This window comes from Periophthalmus magnuspinnatus, chromosome 1 (genome assembly GCF_009829125.3).
Source record: "Periophthalmus magnuspinnatus isolate fPerMag1 chromosome 1, fPerMag1.2.pri, whole genome shotgun sequence".
NCBI classification, from domain to species: domain Eukaryota; kingdom Metazoa; phylum Chordata; class Actinopteri; order Gobiiformes; family Gobiidae; genus Periophthalmus; species Periophthalmus magnuspinnatus.
This window is the reverse complement of record NC_047126.1, coordinates 15,002,596-15,014,733: the sequence shown is the minus strand read 5'-3', so window position 1 is coordinate 15,014,733 and position 12,138 is coordinate 15,002,596. Positions and strand designations below refer to the sequence as shown.

At 41.5% G+C, this 12,138-nt stretch overlaps 1 protein-coding gene across 1 annotated transcript in view; it reads left to right on the top strand.

Moving 5' to 3' along the window:
• The window catches only part of maml3 (mastermind-like transcriptional coactivator 3), a 124,641-nt gene that overhangs the window by 50,376 nt on the left and 62,127 nt on the right, over window positions 1–12,138 (top strand). Inside the window, exons 2-3 of the mRNA XM_033976079.2 lie at window positions 6,853–7,560; window positions 7,781–8,674. Coding sequence (XP_033831970.1) covers window positions 6,853–7,560; window positions 7,781–8,674 — 1,602 coding nt within the window. The remainder of the gene's footprint in view (window positions 1–6,852; window positions 7,561–7,780; window positions 8,675–12,138) is intronic.

Below are 12,138 nucleotides of genomic sequence, written 5' to 3'. Positions count from 1 at the left end.
CCATTGTCCTCTGTTTCCTCCTTCTCCTCTTCTTCATCTCACTCTCTTTTGCTCGTCTACTTTTCCTTTCTCTCCTCCTTTCTTCCTTCTCTTTCCCCTCCGGTCCCTGCCATTATATCTTTCCTCCTGTCTCTCTCTTGCATCCTCTTTTCTCTCTCCTCCTCTCCCTACCCTTCTCTCATCTCCTTACTCCCCCTTGTCTCCTCTGTCTTTCCTCTTTCCTTTCCCTTTTTCTTCCTCTCTGTCCCACTTCCTCTCCTTTTTTCCTTCTACCTATCTCCTTCTGTTCTTACCTTTCTCCTCCGCTTTCTTCTCTACCTTTCCCTCTCCTCTTCCTTTCTCCTGTTCGCTACCACGCCATTTAACCCTCCTCCTCTCCCTCGCTCTCCTCCTCTCCCGTGTTCTTTACCTCTCTCTCCTCTTCTTTACTTCTCCCTCTCCTCTTTCTCCCTCTCTCTCCTCCTCTCCCTCGTCTCCAGCTCTCACAGAAGAGGACCATCTGGCTGGCGTGTATAACAGTGTTGCTGTGTCTTACCTTTGTCTGGAAGCATCTTTGTCATAGCCAGAGCGGTGGCAGCAGTGGGCAGGTGTTTGTGGCAGTGAACACACAAGAGGAGCAATGTGGAGCGCTGTTTCTGCTCTGATCTCTCCACCATCATGCTCTTTGTTTGATGTGTCATTTAACAGTGCAAATGAGCCCTTGTCTACAGTGGAAGTACGGTTGTGTGCGTCTGTATGTGTGTTTGCATGTGTGTGAAATCATGTACGTATATGAAAAGTTTCTAATCAGGCATGCGACGATATTGAAATTTGGTGTCATGATTATCATTAGACATTGCACTTTCCAGCGTATCGGTCTTAAATCTCCAGCAGATTTTGTTTGTTCGACCTTCTGGCGTACAAATATGCATAAATCTAAACATGAATACACAGCTGTCTTAAAGGTGTGTGGTAAAAAAAAAACAACTGAGTGAGTTTGTAGTCAATTTTAAAATACAAAATTAAGGGAAAATAATCAAAACTGGCCATACATATTGACCCAAAAGTATCAGCAGAGCATATCGGCCAACGGTTTGTCAATGAGTATCAGCATCAGCCATGAAAAAAAACATATTGGTCAATCTTTAATTATCATGGCCAAAATAATTGTGATTAACGATTATATCACGATAATTATTAAAAGTTGCTGACACTTTAAAAATCGTATAGATATGAATAATTATAATTAGATTTTTTTTTAATATGGAATTTATTCATAATAACTTGTATTTTGTTATCAGTGAAAACAACTATGATCTAGCAAGATAATCTAGAAGATTATGGATAAGTAGCTTTTTTCTGCACATTCTGGTGACATAATGACGATTATCTTTGTTGCCGATTATCACTATTATATAAAATGTCCCATGAACGATTATTGCCTATCCTTTCTCTCACGATAAATGGAATTATTATTCATTGTCCCATCTCTATCTCTAATTGGAATAAGAATCCAACCCCCAGAAAGGTGCCTATACAGTACTTTTTTTCTCAAGCGTAACAAAATGGAAGGAAAAGTGTGTGAAAACCTTTGTGCATCTGGTAAATTATTTAATCAATGCCATTCTGCACTTATAGCCCACCGCATAAAACATGAATGAACAGATAGACTACACATTTTATAATATAATATCATTTAGGCTATATTGTACGACATATCTATACAAAATTGTGCGTTGGAAAGACTTTTTAAAATAAACCCCAGAAGATGATCTTGATCTCTTGAATACAGTTAAAAATGCCTTTGACTTTTGACTTTTCTAGTCTGTACCTTGTGGAGTTTTATTGGTAAAACTACTTTGACCAGTGGTGGGAATCAAACCCCAGACCTTTAAGTTTGTCGGAAAATGTATCTCTACCAACTGTGTTACATATTGTACCAGTTCCAAGCCTGGATAAATTGATATAAACTGGCATCAGTAAAATCTTTAAGCAAAGCATTTTCCAAAAGTTGCCTTTTTTTTTGTGTCTATTACTGAAGTTCAATACATGCAAAGGATTGTGCCAAGAAGGACAGCCAACATAGGAATGAATGGAATAGGAATGAATCATACCCTGGTTTTGGTTTTCATGTTTATTATATACAAAAAATGATATTAATTTGATTTATTTTAAGTAAAAATAAATCAATTTGGGCACCCATTTGGTCTTAAATCAGTACCACACTTCTTTGAGTCTAAACCCTCACAATCCTGCCTGTGACTTGCTTAATGTGGGATCCGCACGACAATTTTTGCACTGTGAAATTTCTTGTCTAGTAACGTCACTTTCTATTTTTCAAATCGAATACATTTCAAAAATCATTCACGCCACAGAGAACACCATCAGCTCCATTGACTCTGTGCGACAGGTACAGAGTCATTCAGAAGTGTAATTAGGTTGCTAATTGTGCAAAAAGAAACAAATGATTAATTAAGCATGGTTAGTATAAAAAGCATTGGCTCTCATTTTCATGATTTATCTCATCAGACAGGAACTTGCTGAATCATACTTAAAGGTCCTGTTCTTGATTTTTTTTTTTTGCATGTATTTGAGCAAAATTTACAGATAGGTACAAGGGGATATATTGTATTAGCTCCTGAGGTCAAAATAAGTCCACTGCGTGCTGTCTGCATCAAATGTTATTGTTTGATCATCAGGAAGTGCGTGTTAGCATGCTAGGTGTTGTTAGTTTCCACACGCCATGGCAAAACTTCACTCACATCATTGAGAGTTGTGAAAAGCTCTTACAAACTCTAGAACTAGTTGCGTTTTTCACTGAAACATGTTTGCCTGTTAGCTGTAACTAGTCACTTTTTCCAATAAATTAGGGTTTTTATCAAGAGGGTTAACCTGGTAATGATGTTTTATTGGGGGAGGTGTGTCTCTCCAAAGCTGCGATGTTGTGTGAGCGTGCTTATCTGTGGGCGGGTGCTACAGTTCACACCACCTGCATAATTATGGGACTTTTATAGGTGGGCTTCGAAAGGCAAGACTGTTATTATCAACGTGAGTCACTGCGTTTAGGGAAAGCCTGCAGTACAAGCACAAAAGGAGAGGGAAACGCACAGGAGAAGATGTGAATTATTTAAAGGCAATGATTGTCGGGCCACGCGCACAGAGCAAGTGAAAAAATATGGTGACAGTGTAACCTATGCATTTCCTCTGCTGTTTCTCTAAATGTTAAAAATGACTAAGGGGTTTGTGTGCTGAAGAGGAAGCTGTGTTAAAGTGAGAGTTTATTGTGTGAGATGTATGTTGGATGAATATTAAGCCAACAGGGCGGCAAGATTAATCAAATCGAAATCACTGTTTGAATGGACGTAAATAGCAAACTGCAAAGGCTGCAGTTTTTTAAATGCCATAATTTTTTCCACAAACAACAAAATATTCTGTCTTATTCTGCATAAAAACTCCTAACCCTGGGTTAATTAATGCTTGTCAGAAAAATCGCAATTAGATATTTCCCCCAAATTGTTCAGCCCTACTAGATGAAGAATATAAAAGAAAGCTCAGTTGGTGTTTGTCCACCAATCCAAAGGTTGACGGTTCGATTGTCACTCTCGGCATGAACATCATTGGTAGAGTGGTCAGTGGTCGATTCCTGCTCCTGTAGATGAATACTGTTGTTGTGTCCTTGGACAAGGCACTTAACCCCCCTCACCCCCAGTGTCTGCGTACCCTGGTGGATGAATGTGTGTGTGAATGGGTGAGTGGTTCCTTGATGTAAAGTGCTTTGAGTGCCTAGAAGGTGGAAAAAGAGCTATATACAAAGGTGACCATTTGACCATTTACTATAATGTACAATGTGTTAAATTGAAATAATAAATTGTGTTTGTGTGATCTTGCTTGTTCCTATAGCCATTTTTGACAGTGGATTTTGCTGTGACTGTAATGAGCTGTAGTAGCTTGTTTTGTGATACCCAGGGTTCTACTGGCATTAGTAAGCTATCTACCAGTAGTCATAACTGCTGTGCACTGGTGTTGTGTCCTTGAGCAAGACACTTCAGACCCATCTTGGCAGCTGAGTCTTTGTCAGGTTTGATTTTAGAAGAAGCTTGCAACCAACAAGTGCTGATTGTCGATGAATAATACTATGCAAAATTAATTTCAATCTTTTTGCTAACACTAAGGTAAAGCTTTTTTAAGAAGCCCTTCCATAGCCTTTCTATTTCATAAAGCCCCATCATTATTGTTATTAGTTATACAACTGCACTTTCCCACCACAACTAACTACGTGGTTGGGTTTGACACTGCTTATAATTAAACACTATAGACATGAGGTCAGCAGTGATATGAGGAAAGGAGTTGTCAAATTTACCAGTATATCTCCTCTACAATCATTTACAGTGGCACTGGATCATATTTACTCAGTCGTTCACTAGCGAAAGGCAGGAAAGTCGTGTTTCGTGGTGTCTGGTGTGGTTTGTGCATTTGTTGAGTGATGGTGTGTGTGTGTGTGTGTGTGTGTGTGTGTGCCAGCCTCAGCGGGTCCACCCCAGGGTCAGAATACAATCTGAATATATTTCGTCTGCTGTTCCATCTGAATAACAAAGAGCTAAGCATGCATTTATTTGCACACAGGAGTTTAGTAGCACTGCCTTTTTGTATGTGTGTGTGTGTGTGTGTGTGTGGGGGTGTGGGGGGGTGTGTGTGCGTGTGTGTGTACATGACTAGAAGATGGCGGACACTCAACCTGAAAAGTTGCACAGTGCACCTTTAATGGGGATAATAAATAAACTTTTTAACTAATTCAAGGAGACAACTTGGATCATGTGAGTGGCTCAAGGGTGCAATATCACATATTAGCATTGGGGATCGAACCCCAGACCTAATGGGTAAATATATATCTTTACCGCCTACATTACAAATTAAATTCCAAGCTCATTGTTAACTAAATCTATATGAATTTCTGAGTGCCAGCATTGTCAGGAATGTCCAAATACTGATAAAAAACTAGGCATAGGACAACGTTGGACCTTTTCGGGAATAGTTTTAGAATGGTCTTGATCGATATTAGAACTTGTATTAGACCACATGCGACTCTTTAAGAAACTGACAATTTTTTAAATCTAGCCAACCTGGGAAAATCAGAGAGGAAAGGATCAGAATCAGAGATTTCTTATAAAATCAAATGGGTTCAATCAAGATAAAAAAATATATGCAAGGGAAACAAATAATTAAAACACTGTTGTCTGTAACATTGTTTGCATGTAGGTGTAGAATTTTCACAGATTGGTTGCAAAACGCTTCTTGAAACTACTCTAGTCTGTACTGTACCTATGTATTATTACTATTATTTCTATTGTTGTCTGTATGGTCTTTATGTGTCGTGTACTGCTGCTACAAACCAAATTGCCCCTTGGGGAAAATAAGTGTCTTCTTGGGTAAAAAAACTATAATTTCGTACAAGGTTTTACCAACAGTCTCATGTCTGTACATTACCTAAAGATTGGTAAAAAACAAGTGCATTCTGACTCAAAGATATGTTTTATTAATCTCGCTATCTCTATAAAGTGTTGCTCTGATTTGGGTTAGAGCACAAAATTCGTGCCCTGGGAACCTTTCATAAATGAGGTCCCTGCTTCCCATCCGTCATTTTAATAGCATCCTCTATTTCTCTGCCAACTTCATTAAGGTTTGAAATTAACAAGACTTACAAGGAAAAATGAGATTGAGAGTTTATAAAACAGCAGACTTTATGTATTTTCCTTCCGGTTCATTTTGGGCGAGTTTCTTAGAATTCAAAATGAGCATGTATAAGCATGGGTAAGCTGCTTGTACAAATAATGTTATATTGCTACTTCATTTCTTTCCTTTTATCTTAAACTGGGGTCTACACAGCAAATTGCGTGCCCCCTTGTTTACATTACAGATGAATTTATAGATTTTTATGCCAGATGCTCTACCTGATGCCAATCTGTTCTATGCTTGATCTTGTTTCCCTGTGTTTGGATTAAAGTATTGTTCTTATAAGATCATTTTGTCTTTTGTCTTGTAGTGTCTTGCCCAAACCCTTGGTCTTTTGCAGCCAGGTCTATCATAGTCATTACTCTAAATGCTAGGCGGCTTATTCAGCACCCTGTGGTTATCCAGTCTAAACCATAAGAAGACTCAGCATGGTTCTATAGTAAAGCTAGAATCAACTTGATGTACAGTATACTGCCATTGTTTTGTGTTTCTACATGTTTTGCACAGTACAAGACATGCTTCACCTGAAACCTTAATGCTCTGATCAATACATCCACATGCTCTAATATGGACAGGAAGACCAGGGCATACATCTCCCTTTTTGTGACAGTTTATGACACGTGTACTCTGGAAGTTGTCTTCACTGTAGTGATTTTCTATCTCATATAATCAACAGAAGTCCTTACACCACAGAAACTGATATGGGATTCTCAAAATGTGGGGCAGGGACCACTGGGGACTCTTAGCAGATATATACACGCCAGGGCCAGATTTATGGCTTGCTTTAGTATAGCCTGGTTAGTTTTACCAACAGTAGTTTCAGTTTAATCCTGATATAATAAAATGCCAATTCAAACTTATTTTTGTATAGTCCAAAATGACAACAGGAGTCGCCTTGTAGGGCTAGACAAAATTGTTGATTTAACCAGCCGAAACTTAGAAAATCAAACACAGTGAAATGGTCATTAGTCAATAAAAGCAAAGATTAACCAGTAGTTTTTTTTAGTTCTGGTTTTGATCCAAATTAACATAAAAAGTTACATTCATGAAGTTGTTTTGAAGCAAAATCATTTTCTTAAGAAGTGAAAGTTTGTAAACGGCTAATTTTAAATTCTAATTATTTTCTTTGTCTCTTTTCTACAGCTGCAGGAGACAGTTAAGAGGAAACTGGACAGTGCGCGTTCGCCCCTCAATGGGGACCAAAACGGCATCTGTGATGGAGGCAGCTACTCCCCTACCACCAAACGGGTACGGAAGGAAGGATCTGGTCTGGACTCTTTAACGGGCCTCTCTAACAGTAACAACGTCCCTCCCATTTCACCTTTACATCATCAAATGGACATTAAGCCTCTGCTCGGTGGGCCTAACACTTCAACGGGAAATAGCACTACGAACAGTAACGGGAATCATGTAGGCAGGACATCCGATGAGATGGGCAAAAACGGTGGTAGCCATCTTCCAGACATGAAGCTGAATGGGTCTTTAGACTTGGAGGATAGCTTTGGCCTCCTCAAAGACTTAAAACAGGAGCCATTGGACGACGCGGGTGGCATGGAGGCTTCTGACCCACAATCATTGTCCAATCAGAACAAGCTCTTTTCGGACATCAACCTCAACGATCAGGAGTGGCAGGAGTTGATCGACGAACTAGCTAACACGGTGCCTGAGGATGACATGCATGACCTCTTTAATGAGGACTTTGAGGACAAGAAGGAGCCGGAGTTTGGACGGACAGCCAATAATCAGACACCAGGCCCACAGGAGGCGGGGACCCAGAGCACAGCAAGCGGGACGGGGTCTACAGCGCCTCTCCCGCCTCCTCCCCCCCAGGTCCCTATGGGCTCTCCACAGGTCAGTGCATCAAGGTCACAGTATCCTTTAGCTACAGTGTTTAACCTCAGCTTTTGACCAAGATTAAAAGAGATCAGGTGGGCAAATCAGTCTTTCACAACACAGTTGTGATAATGTCTATTATAAGTATTGAACAGAGGGGACACATGTCCTGTTACATTAACATTTTGAATAGTTCAAACTGTTTGGTTTCATAGGTCTTTTGTATGGTTCTTCTCAGGTTCGACCATCATCTTCGGGTCCTCAGTTTGCCACCACAGCCAACGGGACACCTCCTCAGCAGCCTCTGCAGCAGTCTCCGGCTGTTGCCATGGCGTCAGGCTCTCCGCTGCACAACTGTGTGGCTCGATCACCTCAGACCCCGACTCAGGCTCAGACTCAGGCCGGGTCCCGTCCGGGTAACGGGTATATGATGAACCCAGGCCCGGGTGTAGGCTCGGCGGGGCCTGGGGCGGGGGTCCCTCCTGGAGTTCCATCTGTGGGACCAGTCACTCCTGAACTGTCCCCAGCGGAGCAGCTCAAAGCCTTGGCCTCCCACAGAAACAAACTAATGCAGCAGAAGCAGCAGCAACAGCAGGCGGCCAACTGGTCTCCTGCGGGGGCCCCTACCAGTCCTTACTCCGGACCCTTTAACCAGGACAAACCCAACAGCCCCATGATGTACCAAGCCTTTAATGCACCACAGGGCCCCCTGGTGGCTGGGATGACCCCCAACAATGGGCCCAAAGCTCCCATGAACAACTACCTCCCTCACAACCACATGGGCATGAACAGCATGAACCAGAACGCCCTGTCCAAGCAGCAGCAGACCGCAGCCATGTTGTCCTACAACAACACCAAACCGCTCAGCCATTTCAGCGGCAGTGGAGTCGACCACATAGGCCAAAGGATGACCCCTCCCATGGGGGGCAACAGCCAAGTCAAAAACCCCATGATGCCCCCTTACATGGGAGGGGGCGGAGGTGGGGGCCAGGGGTCAGGGCCAGGACAGACACAAGGGCCAATCCCGGGACAGACGGCTCACCTGAGCGAGGAGCAGAAGAGGATGATGCTGATAAAGCAGAAGGTGCTGAACCAGAACATGCCGTACAGTGGGATGCAGCCACATGGACAGGTAAGGCCCTGGTTTGTCCTGTTAACACAATGTTCTCATGTCGTCCTGTTTAAATCCTCTGTAACACCAACAGCACTGTTTATGACTCAGGTGTCATGCTATGTCAGAAATGGATCAGGATCGTTAGAGTTTGTTAGTCCTAGAGATGTAGTCTGCACTGTCATATGAATATTGCCATGATGTTTTAGACTGAAATGAAACTGCAGTTATTGAAATGTAAGATTTCCAGACATGGGTTGCTGCTTTATAAAATCTTCCCGAGGCTCAGCTAGAGAAGGTAAAATGGCGGTAGTTGCCCCAGCAACAAGCTGTGGCTGGGAATAGGCATAGGAAAATGGCCTGTCGAGAGTGTATTGATGCCTCTGCAACACTAGCAGCAGTGATAGCCTCCTCCCGGACACACACACACATGTGCGCACACACCGCAAACACCAAAGCTAAACGGCTCCTTAGCTCATATCCCCAATCTGTCACAGCTGACTGATGGCTGAGATTGGAGCACTAAGCCCAGCGAGCTGCTGTCATTACTGCAGCCCACCGCGGGCAGTTTGTTTCTGAGCCTGGTCCTGCTCCAGCCCTTTCCACACTCCACTGCTCTGGCCAGGTGTCAGGTGGAGTAATAATGCACCACACAGAGGATGTTAAGGACCGAAGGGTGGACCGAACCTCACAAAAGCACCACACAAAAGCATGTTAGCAATCAATGCACATGTTTCGAATCCAGGCATCTATTTAAACAATAATCCTATGAGACGTTTTTACACCCCCTTTGGCCGACATATTGCCTCTTCCAATTTATTTAAGTATTTTACAATGAAAAGATATAATTCAAGTCCTTGTGCCAGTAGGGCCACTTGTGTTCTATTGTTGGATTAAAACATATTGACCCGGCCACGTTTACAATACTAATCAAATCACAGCACAGAAACCGTATAATCATTAGTTAATTGTAATTGAACAATCGCAGTTTTCTTATTGATATTTCTCAATGCTGGAGGTCATCTTCTCTCATGGCTGCCTTTCTGTTGTTTATGATACGACCACAGTCAGTCACCTCCTCCTCTTGTCTCCCCACCCTCCCCTCTCCTCCTCCCTTCTCCCTCTTCCTCTCCCCCCTCCCCTCTCCATCTCCCTCCCTGGATCCTTCTCTCTGCCAAAGACACTCAGCACCAATAAAGCGCCAGATTTATTAATATGGGGCCTTTGTGACTGCTGCCTGGAGGACTGCGCACATGTATGTTTAGGGAGGGGGTGGAGGGAGGAGAGAGAGAGTGAATTATTTGAGTGAGCACACCAGTATTAGAGAGGTCTTTTTTCGCAGGGAGGAGGAGAAGAAAAAGGCGACTTAAAGGAGAAATGCAGAGCAAGATTTATTGTGGAGAGAGGATGGAGCATATTAAAAAGGAAGTCAAGGACCTGGAAAGTGTGGAACAAGTGAGCAATACAGAGAGGAATGTCTGAAATGCAAAATACTGTCTCTCCTGGCAGTGTTTATTTGTAGTGAGGTTTCAGAACACGGGGTATAAAGAATAAAATCTATTAATATACAATACTGTGCAGAAGACTGAAGCTTCTTATAATGGTCATCCGAATTTGGTCAGAAAAGCAAGGACTATCTCCATAAATAGCACACAGTTTATAGAACAACGTCTACTAGAAACATTATACCCCAAACTGTGAACAAATTGTCTTGTTTTGCAGTCTCTTGCTCTGTTCAAATAAGGAAGGCGCTAACTGGCTAACCGCGAACAATAAAACCAGTTCCATTTGAAAACATGGAACATTGTCTTCAAACTGCTGGAGACCTTGTTGGGATTCAAACTTGAGCAAACGTTGCGTTAATGAACTGATACGCTTTTACTATGTGTTAGTTAATGTCTAGTTGGCCATGTCAACATAAAAATATTTAACAAACAAGAACAATAAAATGATTGATGAAAACTGTCCAAATGAGAAACAGATATTCTCAATACTTTGCTCATTAAAAAAAGAGATAGAACTGGAGCAACCTTTTCAGTAAGACCCATGGTAAGCTTATTTTGCTCTTTGTTTTTATCCAGGCTTGGGACTGATATAGATGTCCAGATCAGTCCTGACTTGTCATTAACGATTTAGGCTACGTTCATATTCGCACACACACACCGCATCAAAATTGGAACAAAACTGGGCCTTAAATTGGAATACTTGGACTACATCAGCACTAAACCAGGACTAGAACCAGGCCAAACCAAGTCGTCAAAACCAGGACAAATGTGAACCCACCCTTTTTCCTATCTCAAGCCAACTAAACATAATTTCTTACATTAGCTTAGAGGAGTTATTAAGATGTGCAAAAGAAATACTGAAACATCTTCACTTTGTCTGCTGTGTGGACAATGCATTACACTTGCTGTCAAGGTGAGTCCACAACGCTGTGGACTTTTGGAGCTGATGAGGTCATAATGGAAAGCTTGTTAAACTGCCCCAGAGGAGGGTAAAGATGCTTGTCAACCTCTTGTTGCCCCACACTTTGCACTTTGGGATTTTGACATTATTTTTGGACTATGATCTGTTCTTGGTAGTCACATGTGATTATAACTTTATGGAGTGCCGCATCCCTTGAGTACATTTAAACTGAGACCTGAACTCCGGAGAGCACTTAGTAGGTGGGTCATTATATTATATTGGAGTGTTTGTGGATTATTTGGCAATGGTAACTTTATTATTATCTTTCAAGTAAATATTAAACAACAAGAGGGCGAAACCATCTGCGCACTACATGTAGGTGTAATAGACTAAACTCCGCCAAGTCCCTCAGAAAGTCAAGGTGAAGTACCTTAAAGTATTGGCAGCATATGGCAAAATAACAAACAGGAAACTAGTCCAAATAAGACTTTTGGTTCAAAACGTAGCAGTATTATCTATTGTTTCCCATTGCCAGAGAAGACTGTGGTGGTCCCCCAGAGTCAGATTCTATCCTGCCATTATCTAAAACACAGGGAGATATTTCTTTGTTTCTTGTATTAACATAAATACAAAAAGTAAAACAATAACACACTATAACAAAAACTGATTATAGATTAAATAGTAAAGTGCGCTATGTAACTTTTCTGGTGGTAGGGTCCACCACCTGCTTGTCTCCATGGAGATGTTATTGCTTTGCTAAGAATGTGAAAATAGATAAGTTTAATGCCAGATTGTGGAACAAAGATACACAGATAACTTCAAGGATAAGTCACAGGTTAAACAAAAAAATGAATAAATGCAAGATAGATAAGTTTAATTCCATATGGAACTTACCAGGAAAAACACAAGCAGGTGGGGTACCCTTTCCCAGAAACACTGGAGGCAATTAGTGACATTTTATACCCCAAATTATAAGAATAAATAGTATATTACCCAAGAAATGAATTATCTGCATTTGATCCATCCATTATACACGATAAAACTGTTAGGAGCAGCGGGCCTTGGGTTACTTCATTAGA